The 13,578-nt window shown below is 39.8% G+C and overlaps 2 protein-coding genes across 2 annotated transcripts; both read right to left on the bottom strand.

The window, feature by feature from the left end:
* Window positions 1-5,394: 5,394 nt before the first annotated feature.
* LOC125210309 (uncharacterized) lies at window positions 5,395-7,563 on the bottom strand. Its single transcript, XM_048109867.1, has one exon. It carries the CDS (start codon window positions 7,561-7,563, stop codon window positions 5,395-5,397), a length of 2,169 nt encoding a protein of 722 aa, XP_047965824.1.
* A 783-nt stretch (window positions 7,564-8,346) lies between these two features.
* Window positions 8,347-10,578, bottom strand: LOC125210308 (uncharacterized). Its single transcript, XM_048109866.1, has one exon. It carries the CDS (start codon window positions 10,576-10,578, stop codon window positions 8,347-8,349), a length of 2,232 nt encoding a protein of 743 aa, XP_047965823.1.
* Between the last annotated feature and the right edge of the window lie 3,000 nt (window positions 10,579-13,578).

Raw genomic sequence — 13,578 nt, 5'->3', positions numbered from 1 at the left:
TCTAGTAAAGTATGAACTATGCTAAGGTGTTGTAGTTGAAACTTGTATATAGCGTAACTGTGAAAGCACAACACATCCCTGGAATTCTCTTATCTCATCTGTTTTATATCTGTGTTTTATTAATTCTTCATTAATTGCTTCAATTCTAAGTGTGGGATAATGCTTCATGTTTGAGTGACACATTCTGTGATAACTTGCAAAGTAATCGAGAATGTTAGAAGAACTTAGTTGACGCTACAATTATTTCCCCTTAAAACGGTACTTTTAATTGAGAGCGGGAAAAATAAGAGTCTTATGTGATTTTGGGGGTTGCAAATCTAGGATTAACTACCCTAGTGTGTGATCTACTTTGTGCCGCATGAGCAATATTTATGTGACTCGTTCTAGTAAAGTATGAACTGTGCTAAGGTGTTGTAGTTGGAACTTGTATATAGCATAACTGTGAAAGCACAACACATCCCTGGAATTCTCTTATCTCATCTGTTTTATATTTGTGTTTTATTAATTGTTCATTAATTGCTTCAATTCTAAGTGTGGGATAATGCTTCATGTTTGAGTGACACATTCTGTGATAACTCGCAAAGTAATCGAGAATGTTAGAAGAACTTAGTTGACGCTACAATTATTTCCCCTTAAAACGGTACTTTTAATTGAGAACGGGAACAATAAATGTCTTATGTGATTTTGGGGGTTGCAAATCTAGGATTAACTACCCTAGTGTGTGATCTACTTTGTGCCGCATGAGCAATATTTATGTGACTCGTTCTAGTAAAGTATGAACTGTGCTAAGGTGTTGTAGTTGGAAATTGTATATAGCATAACTGTGAAAGCACAACACATTCTTGGAATTCTCTTATCTCATCTGTTTTATATCTGTGTTTTATTAATTGTTCATTAATTGCTTCAATTCTAAGTGTGGGATAATGCTTCATGTTTGAGTGACACATTCTGTGATAACTTGCAAAGTAATCGAGAATTTTAGAAGAACTTAGTTGACGCTACAATTATTTCCCCTTAAAACGATACTTTTAATTGAGAACGGGAACAATAAGAGTCTTATGTGATTTTGGGGGTTGCAAATCTAGGATTAACTACCCTAGTGTGTGATCTACTTTGTGCCGCATGAGCAATATTTATGTGACTCATTCTAGTAAAGTATGAACTATGCTAAGGTGTTGTAGTTGAAACTTGTATATAGCGTAACTGTGAAAGCACAACACATCCCTGGAATTCTCTTATCTCATCTGTTTTATATCTGTGTTTTATTAATTCTTCATTAATTGCTTCAATTCTAAGTGTGGGATAATGCTTCATGTTTGAGTGACACATTCTGTGATAACTTGCAAAGTAATCGAGAATGTTAGAAGAACTTAGTTGACGCTACAATTATTTCCCCTTAAAACGGTACTTTTAATTGAGAGCGGGAAAAATAAGAGTCTTATGTGATTTTGGGGGTTGCAAATCTAGGATTAACTACCCTAGTGTGTGATCTACTTTGTGCCGCATGAGCAATATTTATGTGACTCGTTCTAGTAAAGTATGAACTGTGCTAAGGTGTTGTAGTTGGAACTTGTATATAGCATAACTGTGAAAGCACAACACATCCCTGGAATTCTCTTATCTCATCTGTTTTATATCTGTGTTTTATTAATTCTTCATTAATTGCTTCAATTCTAAGTGTGGGATAATGCTTCATGTTTGAGTGACACATTCTGTGATAACTTGCAAAGTAATCGAGAATGTTAGAAGAACTTAGTTGACGCTACAATTATTTCCCCTTAAAACGGTACTTTTAATTGAGAGCGGGAAAAATAAGAGTCTTATGTGATTTTGGGGGTTGCAAATCTAGGATTAACTACCCTAGTGTGTGATCTACTTTGTGCCGCATGAGCAATATTTATGTGACTCGTTCTAGTAAAGTATGAACTGTGCTAAGGTGTTGTAGTTGGAACTTGTATATAGCATAACTGTGAAAGCACAACACATCCCTGGAATTCTCTTATCTCATCTGTTTTATATCTGTGTTTTATTAATTCTTCATTAATTGCTTCAATTCTAAGTGTGGGATAATGCTTCATGTTTGAGTGACACATTCTGTGATAACTTGCAAAGTAATCGAGAATGTTAGAAGAACTTAGTTGACGCTACAATTATTTCCCCTTAAAACGGTACTTTTAATTGAGAGCGGGAAAAATAAGAGTCTTATGTGATTTTGGGGGTTGCAAATCTAGGATTAACTACCCTAGTGTGTGATCTACTTTGTGCCGCATGAGCAATATTTATGTGACTCGTTCTAGTAAAGTATGAACTGTGCTAAGGTGTTGTAGTTGGAACTTGTATATAGCATAACTGTGAAAGCACAACACATCCATGGAATTCTCTTATCTCATCTGTTTTATATTTGTGTTTTATTAATTGTTCATTAATTGCTTCAATTCTAAGTGTGAGATAATGCTTCATGTTTGAGTGACACATTCTGTGATAACTCGCAAAGTAATCGAGAATGTTAGAAGAACTTAGTTGACGCTACAATTATTTCCCCTTAAAACGGTACTTTTAATTGAGAACGGGAACAATAAATGTCTTATGTGATTTTGGGGGTTGCAAATCTAGGATTAACTACCCTAGTGTGTGATCTACTTTGTGCCGCATGAGCAATATTTATGTGACTCGTTCTAGTAAAGTATGAACTGTGCTAAGGTGTTGTAGTTGGAAATTGTATATAGCATAACTGTGAAAGCACAACACATTCTTGGAATTCTCTTATCTCATCTGTTTTATATCTGTGTTTTATTAATTGTTCATTAATTGCTTCAATTCTAAGTGTGGGATAATGCTTCATGTTTGAGTGACACATTCTGTGATAACTTGCAAAGTAACCGAGAATGTTAGAAGAACTTAGTTGACGCTACAATTATTTCCCCTTAAAACGATACTTTTAATTGAGAGCGGGAACAATAAGAGTCTTATGTGATTTTGGGGGTTGCAAATCTAGGATTAACTACCTTAGTGTGTGATCTACTTTGTGCCGCATGAGCAATATTTATGTGACTCGTTCTAGTAAAGTATGAACTGTGCTAAGGTGTTGTAGTTGGAACTTGTATATAGCATAACTGTGAAAGCACAACACATCCCTGGAATTTTCTTATCTCATCTGTTTTATATCTGTGTTTTATTTGTAGTTGTTTATTTACTTTCTTTAATTTTCAAGTTTTTAGTTTTCAATACCAAAATCAATTGTGTCTCCAAATAGTGAATGAAACATAGTAAGAGATAACCAATCTGTGATTATTTTCCTCGTGTTCGATATCCGGTACTCACCACAAGAGATAGCTAATCTGTGATTGTTTGTTTAGTGGTGATAAAAAGTGCATCACTCTCTCACTCTAATATCTCAAATGTGAAATGTAAAGTGGGATGGTGTGTGAATTGTTGACTTCATTTGGACGTACACATATATATTGCAATCGCATTTGTTGGGTGTTAATGTGCATAATGGAGCGTGTAAATGTGATAAAATGGTGCATAGAGTGGGGATTAATGGTGGGAATAAAAGAACTTGACGGTGTGATTAGTTGAGAACAAATACTATTGATTGTGCCAATTAATAGCGTGGCGCTACAAAATGCAACAAAAAGGATTGGAATTATCAATCGCGTGAGTAGATGAAATTTGTTTCACACTTTGGCTTAGACCTGCTTATTAGGCCGGTTGCGGTTCTAACCGAACTAGTTGACTAGTTAACCGATTTCAGTTGTTCATAATAAATCCGGCCTCAAATTCAATCTCCTCTCGAGAACGACCACTAAAAAGTATAGGAAAAAGTTGAGGCATTACTAATAGTATGCATTAAGTTTGTTAGGCATTGATGCTTTATAGTTTGCTTTGATGAGACTTTCTTTGTTTTTTGGGTTTTAGTGACATATTAGCAATGAAGTTTTGTGGTTTCACTTAATTTCTGCTAAATTTTCTGTTCTGATTCTTTTTGGTATTCAATTTGCTACATAAAATTGGTTAGTTTGCATATGATGATGGTTTAGTTGCTAGTACAGGTCAAGAATGCCTTCATTTTAAATAAACTCAATAAAAATGTAGTACTTACTTCGTCTAATAATAGGAGTCATATTTAGTGTGGGCATGAGTTGAAAAAGTTAGTTAAATATGAGACTCACTTTTTATATTAACTTTATAATAAAATGTGAGTGAGTGGAATGTAAAACCTACTACCATTTATGGTAAAAGTGAAATGTGACTAATTGTGAAACGAACCAAAATGACAAAATGTGACTCTTATTGTGGGTCGGGAGAGTATCAAATTGTCAAATAGGAAATACGACTAATTTAGTTTAAATATTTTGAACAACAGAATTGATAGAAGAAAGTCCACAACAATTTGAAAGTTGATGGAAGAAAGTCTAAATGATAAAACATTTGAAGGGGAAAAAGGACACCATAATAATGTCTAAAAATAGAAAAACACAATGAAAGCTGATAATAATCAAACATTTCGATGATGGATCTTGTTCATGTCTTGATTTTTTGAAGGTTTGTTGTTTGAATGGATTGGTCCACTATATTTTGGGGCTCGATAAAGCACAAGAGTTGGCTCGCGAGCTTCCCATCGTCTTTCTAGATTGTTCACGAGACTGGTGGGTACCGGTTCTCAAGTTTATACTATTTCATTTCTCCATCATGCCCCCTAAAAACTCCAGGTCTGGCCAATAATTGGAGAAGACACTTCGAAACGACACGTGTTTTGATGTACAATTTGTAGAAGGTTAAATTTCATTTATAACTTCATCATCTTGTTTATATGATTCACATCGCCGTTAAGTTTTAATTTTTGTTCTGTCCAATCGATGTGCATTTCTCAAAAATTGTGCACAGGCCATGGTGAGCCTAGTTTGAACCTTGATTGGATAGTACGTCGTCCTTCAAAGTAATCCTAAATGCATTTTCATAAATTTTCTTGCTTGCTTTGTAGTCTCCGTGCTAGGAAGCCTTCACAATTTGCATACTCGTTGCCACACAAAATGAAATTTCATTCATAAATAACAGAAGAAAACATCTCTTTAAGATATGTAAAATTGAGTGTGCATCACATTCACAAATTGTATTTACTACTATTGGATTATATATGCTCTGGTGGTGTGATTGAATTCGCAAAGTCCAATTTTCAGACTTGACTACAATGTGAAGTACTGAAACTTTACATCAGTACTTCATATCAAATGGAATGAAGTTTCACCACATTAAAAATCTCTGGTGTGTGTGATGCCAAATTTGTTGATAAATAGTATCATCCGAGATTTCAAAATAAACTTTTGAAAATAGATTGCACAAAACTGTACAATTTTCATTCCTTTATCGCCAATTTGCTTCCTTGTTTAAACTCTAAACTTTCCTCTTGATCAACAAGTTACACCATTTTTCAATAAACTCCAATTCATCAGGATCCGTTCTTGTTGTAGCTCTTCTGTGCTGCTGAAGAACTTGAAGAATCTCTTCTGTTTCCCCTAACAGAAGAGCTGCTTCGCGCACGTTCTTCTCCTTCTTCTTGATGTCCCTCTGGTGACACTTGATGATCACAACGCGCATCAGATTGGTAAGCGACGCTGCTAGTATATTTGCTATCATGTTGACTAACTGTTGGAAAAGTCTCTCGTCCGCTTGCAGATGATCGCCTTCATAGGCCTTGAGAAGCCTCTGGCAGATTCTGTACATTGAGTTTGCAGCAATGGCCTTAACTGGCCAATTTAGGGGGTTCTCCATCACAAAATCTCTCATCTCTCTCTTGAAATCCACAACGCCTTGCTCTGCCTGCTTCGACAGTTCCTGCAGCGTCTCCTTTGAGTCCCTCCCCTTGAGAGACGTCTCTTGGAGATCGTTATCCTGCCATTTGCGGTACAGCTCCACTCCAACCCAAATCACATCTGCTGCATTTCTGCTGTTCACTAGATTCCCCTTCTTGTCAAGTGTTTTCTCGATGAGCTTCACGTAGAACAGCCCTTCATCCACGCTCTGCAGCAGCCAGCTCACCTCCTTCTTTGGGATGTTAGGAAGTGCAATAGCTATGCTTGTCAGTGTTACCAAAGGCAAAGACCAGCACTTGGGAGGCTCTTGAGAATGCAGGCTCGGAACTTGGTTCTTGTCCACTTCTCTCAGCCCTTTAAAGTTTCCGACTTTGTGAAGCAGGCTTAGCAGATTCTTCGGCTGCTGCTTCTTCCCGGTCCTCACCAGTCTTTCCACTTCCTCACATATGTTCACTTGGATATTCTGAGGAAGCTCGGCCTCACCTTCGAGCAGCAGAACATAACGGCTCAGGTCTAGAATTTCTTCTTGTGATCCAGAAATCCCATGAACTTGTGATTTGCTAGAGCTGAATACACTCTTCAATCTTTTCAAACAGAGGAAGCATGGAGTTGCAAAGCAGAAAAATATGTATCTTAGTGCTATGCTACAAAGAACTATCAGAATCTGCACTCTTACAAGAAAGCTTAGTATTAGGCCTTTGGTTTTGTGGAAAAACTTCCTCCACTTTCTGTCTCTGATCTGCATAGGCAGAGAGCTCTGTCTCCACTCCACCATCATCTGTGTCCAGTAGCCATCGATCTTGAATTCATCTCGGAACCCCCGGCTCACATTCTCCGAGCATTTGAACCTGATCGCGTTGAAACACCTGATTGCAGGGGCAGCCGCCCCCACTGCCACCCCGAACGACTGAGCAAGAACAATCCATTTAGTCGACCATCCATATGTGGAGGCAGCTATGTCGATTCCCTTGTACTCCATCACCAATCTGATCTCAGCTTGCGCCACGAGAACAGCAGTGAGCATAGAAATGATACCAGAAACAGTGCAGGTAACAGACCGCGCAATGACAAACTGAGGACTGCTGGTTTCAGCCATCACCCAATACTTCTTGATCATGTTCCTAAGTTTATCAAACATGAAATCACCCTCCTCCATCGACTCCAGGATTTGTTCGTCTGAGGCCATCTTCATCATCTCGTGGTACTTGGACTCGAGATAATTTTTAGTGGCGGGCGCCATCACAGCCGAAGATATCACCATGAGAAGTGATAGGAGCATGAAAGCAGCTGCGGTGATCTCCTCACAAAACATTAGCCTCCCGCGAAGAAACTGCCTCATCTGGATGACTTGAACACAGAAATTCACCACAACTGTGAGAACAAGAATGGCTAAAGCAGTCACATTCATCAGGATGTCTTTGTCCTCCATTGATCCTAAACTGGTGATAAAGTTGGCCATAGCAGTTGACATGAAGGCTAGGCTGCATATCTTCGCAAGGCGATCCGTGGCAGCATACATCCGAGTTGTGAGATCCACTGGCAGCTTCATGGCCACAGCTAGCAACGTCAAGGAAGTTGCGTTGAGTGAGAAGACTTTACTCGGGAACCAGTGCTTCTTGCCTCTGAATCCATGGATGGTATCAGCTGCCATTGCAAGAGCACAGATGAGGGAGGCCACGGCAACATACATGCCTATCCATGGCATCGGTGCCTCCAGCTTCCTCTCGATATCCGATGCATCCCCCGGCATTGTCGACAGATCTCCTTGATGTGAATTGTCAACAAGGTCGTTGCTTTTACCAACTGAGATTGCTAGAGCTGATGTTTCTTGGATCTCTCCTTTTTCTTTTTCTTTTTCTCTTTTTTTTTTTTTTTTTGTGGTCCCACAAGGAGTGGATGAATAATGCAAACTGGAATCTTATTCAACTTGGATATAGAAATAGTAGTCAACAATATTAGGCTAACGATGTCAAGGACGTGCTACTTAAAATTGAAAATGATTGGATTATTTAATTAATCTGGTTTTTTGTACTACTTGGTTTCAGAGAAGTAATTGTAATTGTCCCACCTAATCTCTTCGAATCTTCGTGTATTTATTTATTTTGCAATTAGAATACAAGTCAAAAGTGATCCTCCTCTTCTTCTCCAAGAAAAATCCAACTTGAATTGAAATTTGAATTTCTGTTCATATGGAGTCAATTTCTTGAAATTTGACTGCTGTGTGAACAATGCCATTTTTGCTCCTTTCACAGTTATGACCAAGTCAAGTCTATGTTGCATCAATGCAAGCAGATCATGTTCCAAATATAGAAACTTATCAAGATCCATTATCGGGCTGAAATGTTGGACCCTTATCCAGTTTTAGTTAAAGACATGATTGGCATGCCATAATTTGTCGGAAAAATAATTGATCAACACCTCATACAATTGATTGTTCAATTATCAAAGACGAGATTATTAACAGACTTCAAATGAAAATCATGATTTACATTTTCCAAAACAATAACATCACACAGTCCTCCCGAGCTCTCTCTCAGTCAGGCCTAGTAACGGAGCTCTGTTTGTCTATCATTTCCTGCTTGACAAAGGCGCGCCATTCTTCAATATCCGTTGCCTTCCGAGGCGCAAGTATTGGCACTTGTCGTTGCTGGAGAAGCGCCAAAATCTCCTCAGTTTCGCCCAGAAGCATAGCTGCTTTACGCACACTTTTCTCCCTGACCTCAATGGCACTGTGGTGACACTTGACAGTTATCACATGAGCCAGATTGGTAAGGCATGCCGCCAGTATATCTGCAATCATGAAAGACAGCTTGTCGAACAAGGCCTCATCTGTTTCGTCATTTTCACAACCTCCATGGTTGAGCAGGACTGTTCTGGACATCCTATACATCGCGTTAGATGCAATCACATTAGCGGGCCAGTTGAGAGGATTCTTCATGAGGCAGTCCCGAGCGTTTCTCTGGAACTCGATCACAGTCTTCTCAGCTTTATAGAAGAGCTCTTGCAGTATCTCTGCAGCATTTTTCCCTTTAATAGACGCATCGCGAAGATCTTCGTCTTGCCATTTGTGGTACAGTTCCACTTTCACCCACACCACATCTGCAGCGGTTCTTATGTTTGCCAGACTGCCTTTTCTATCCATGGTCTTGTCCACGAGCTTCACGAGGCGAAGCCCTTCAGTCACACTTCTCAGCAGGCGATCGGATTTGGCCTTTTCAACGTTGGGAAGAGCAAGCGCAATGCAAGCCAGCGTCACTACAGGTAGAGACCAGCAATAGGGAAGATCTTGAGAATGCAGAGGTGGAACTTGACTGCTGTCGAATTCTCCCACCCCTTTGAAGCTGCAAGATTTGGAGAGCAGTTTGAGCAAATTCTTGGGCCTTTTCAACTTGCCTTTATGAATAACTTGATCAATTTCTTTGCAGATATTCTCCAGAGTCTCTGCAGGAAGCTCTACTTCCCCTTCCAGCAGCATCACATAATGGCTCAAATCCAGCTCGGGATCAACCTTCTCCGAGACCTCTGGATCGCGTGAGGATGCAGAGTGCGCTACGCGATTCTGCCTCCTCAACCTCGTGAAATAGTCAACGCACGAAATCGCTGGACTAGTGAAACAGGTAGAGATGAGAAGAACTAGTTTGCTAGCAAGAATAACCAGACGCTGAACAGAAATGCAGGATTTCAAAAACAAAGCTCTCAAATCATGAATAAGCTTCCTGCTCTTGAAATGCCGAATTTGGAAAGACAAAGAGCTCTGCCTCCACTCCACCATCTTCTGAGTCCAATACTCTTCAACACTCACTGCATTTCCAAAACTCCTTCTGCCTCGATTCAACGCACTGTATCTCACAGCAACTAACCATCTCGACGCGGGAGCAATCGTGCCAACGATCACCCCGGCAGTCTGAGCTATAAGAACAAACTTTGTTGACCACCCATAGCTGGAGAATGAGTGCTGCAGCAAACCAAACCCCATCGCCATCCGAATCTCGACTTCCACCAAAACCAGACAGATGATCAAGCTCAACATTCCAGATGTGGTGCACGTCACAGAACGAGCAATCACAAACTGAGGATTGCTAGTTTCCGCCATCACCCAATATTTCTTCACCAACACTCTCAATTTATCAACGGTGATCACTTTCCCCAAATCAATTTCATCCTCAATCAAAGCAGATCGATGCATCTCGTGATATTTCGTCTCCAAATAGCGCTTCATAGAAGGAATCATGACCGCCGTGGAAACAAACATGAGAAGGAGGAACAACATCGACAGAGTCCCCAAAAACTCTTCGTGAAACCCTAGCCGGTTGCCTAAATAAGCGTGCATCTGGATGACCTGTATGGCCACATTCACTACCACCGTGATCACCAAAATGCCTAAAGCTGTGACGTTCATTAGCACATCCTGATCGGTCATGGAGCCGAGCGAGGTGAGGAGATTGGCCATGGCGGTGGACATGAAGATGAGGCTGCTGATCTTGGCGAGGCGGTCGGTGACGGAGTACATCCGAGTGCTGAGATCTACGGGCAGCTTCATCGAGACGGCGAGCAGCGTGAGGGAAGTTGCGTTGATCGAGAAGTATCGCGACGGAAACCAGTGCTTCTTCCGCCATAGTCCGTGGAGAGTGTCGGCCGCCATCGCTGCAGCGCAGGCGAGAGACGCGGCGGCGACGTACAGGCCGATCCATGGCAGCGGAGCTTCTAGAAGCTTCTCGATCGAGGAAGCCCTCTCCGGATCCTCCGCGCTTCCGTCGAACGGCATCAGTGAGATAAGATTAAAAAAAAAGTTGATTCAGTTTACAAATGATACTATTTGGTTTGGTTATTGAAAATATGCACAAATTCAGGTGAGGATGGTAAGAGCATTAAGCAAGCCATGTACGAAGAGAAGAATATGATATTCCACGTGAGAAATATTTTAATATTGTGACAGCGTAAATTCTGCGTATGCATAAATGGATTGATTTCGTCTCATAAACTATTTTGTGTGACTTGATTAACTCTCCAAAATTATGGCCCACTTTTTGAAAAAATTAACTAATCAATGTCAATTAATTAGTTAGAGAGAGACTTTATGACACTAGCATTTTGGCATACGTAGTAAAGCTAAATCGAGTTTATTTACACAACTGAAGCAGGCACCTCACGTAAGAAATTTCTTCAGGTAGGCGTACTTCGTTTCTGGACGAACATATAAAAATTGAAAATTCTGCGACCCCGTGTCATGGAAATTAAAAAAATATTTAGAATGTAGCAAATCTCGTAAAGATCATCTCCAATATCATATCTCTCAATATCATATTTTTTATATTAGTTAGTTATCTTTATTTATTTTCTCTATATTTTATAGGTTTTTTATTTAATTATCTTGCTTAATTAGCAAAATAGTTTAGAATTCTATAAATAATACTCCCTTCGTCCCATAATAGATGACACACTTGGGGATTAACACATGATTTTAGGTGATGTTGTTTATGTGTTTGGTGGAAATAGTATATTTATATTAATATGAGAGGGAGCTTTTTTCAAAAATAGGAAATGTGACATCTATTATGGGACAAACTAAAAAGAAAAGTGTGACATCTATTATGGAACGGAGGGAGTAGAATTATATAGTATTTTCATCATTGCGAAATACTAATAAACAAATAATTCTCATTCTTTGTTTTGGCAGAAATCGCCCTCTAGCACCTCAACTAAACTTTATCTTCCTTTTGATTTCATTATAAACGTGTGTGCTCAATCCCGATAGAACGAGGTTCTATCAATTGGCGCTTTCATTGATTAACTCTTCCCCCAACAAAACGCACTTCCTCAAATTCAATTCTTCAATTCCCTAACATACTCAACTCACCATTCTCTCAAACTCACGATACCACTCCTATCTCTCTCCGAATTGTTTCCCCAATCCACTTTTACCAGATTCTCGCCAACTATGAATCACAACATCACCCAACCATTGATGAGATGACCCGAGAGTTAGGTAGAATTATTGAAGCTCAAAATAATGTCTCGATGGAAAAATACGAGCAACAAATGCTGACCGAGGAGACTCTGGACAGCCTTGCCGAGCGCTCACCTCTGCATCAGATGTGGCATACTTGACCACCAGATGTGAGCCGTTAACTTCGTGCATTTCCCTCCGGCCGCAACAACAACTCGCTAGTTCGGACACTGCAGCCAATGGTCGCTTCATCAACTCGGACTTAGAGACCTCAACCGTCACGCACCACTGGAGAATTTGTCCCATCGTGTTCGGACTGAAGCACCTCTCTTCAACGGAGATGACCCGTTAGGTTGGATTTTTGGTATTCAAGTCTATTTCAATTATTTTTTAACTGATGAATCAGTTCGTTTGGCCGTGGTTGAAAAAAATATTGAACAACCAGCATTGGATTGGTTTCATATTTATCAAAAGTCTGACATGGAGGGTTCGTGGGAGGATTTCTTGTGGCAGTTTGTTACCATTTTGCTCCGGAATTAACTGAGGAAGTAGACGATGGAGAGCAATTAGGTGGCAGTTCGTTGTGTGCTAATATTCCCAACGAGGTATTGGTCATCGATGATGTTTCAAAAGAATTTGCACTGGAATTCGTGTCTGATAATGTCCCTAGCAATGTCGGCGCTCCTGACCAAGGAGTTGTTCTTTCTGTTGCATCAAAAATTGTAACAGACTCACTTTTTGTGCCTATTCCTGGCGACGAGGTTCTTAAACAGTGTGAGTTTTCCGGCCACAAGGTTGATAGTGATGATGCTTCCCTATCTGTTGAGCCTCCACAGATTATGGTAACAATAGCCAATGTTGCCACTGCTCTAGCCACATTCAATGTTGCCACTACTACGGAACCTGGCGCCACCTCTGGTGTGACGTCCCTGTTGTTTCATGGCAGCTCTTCTTCCCCTCGTGGTGCAGACGTAGCTACGTCAGATAAGGAAGTCTTCCCCAGCCTGTGCAGAAACGGTACAAGGAGAAAAAAGGGGCGGAACTACGGGTATTGGCACCGATGGCAGGATCCAAGTTCAGCTGTTCTTATTTTGCCTTCCACCTTGAGGGTAAGGTGGTTTTCAACGGTGGTTGAGTTGATAAGATCCTCGATTTAGAAAATCTCGCTAGAGATCATCTCCAATATCATATATTTTATTTTAGTTAGTTATCTTTATTTATTATTCTATATCTTTTGTAAGGCTTCTTATTTAATTATCTTGCTTGATTAGTAAGATACATTTAGGGTTTAGAATTCTATAGTATTTTCATCATTGAGAAATAGTAATAAATAAATTATTCTCATTCTTGGTTTTGGCGGAATCGCCCCTAGCACCTCAATTAGGGTTTATCTTCCTTTTGCTCTCATTATAAACATGTGTGCTCAATTTCGGTAGAACGAGGTTCTATCACAATGTCGATGGAATAATTAAGTAAAAATTTTATTAATGCGTGCTAGTTACATCTTATTCTTATTCTATTATAAAATAAGTGTCTCACCGCACCGTAGGAGAACATGGCGTTAGCGTTACACAGATGGATCCGTGGCTCGCACCAACTGCAAGGAACTGCCGTCAAGCAGGCATGCTTTGCCATCACTCCCCTTGCCAAATAGAGTACGCGCATGCACAACACACATTTTGTTTTTTCTTTTTTTCGTTGCCTCCCAATCGCTCTTCAATACTTTTATTCATTAATGTCCTCGTTTATAAATACCATATTTCTCACGTAATGTCTCTCAAAGCGAGTCATTGATTCATTTTCATTTTAACAAAACAA

This window comes from Salvia hispanica, chromosome 3, assembly GCF_029641045.1.
Source record: "Salvia hispanica isolate PSC_SH4W2 chromosome 3, Shi_PSC_v1, whole genome shotgun sequence".
Classification (NCBI taxonomy): Eukaryota; Viridiplantae; Streptophyta; class Magnoliopsida; order Lamiales; family Lamiaceae; genus Salvia; species Salvia hispanica.
This window is presented reverse-complemented; position numbering and strand designations above follow the sequence as displayed.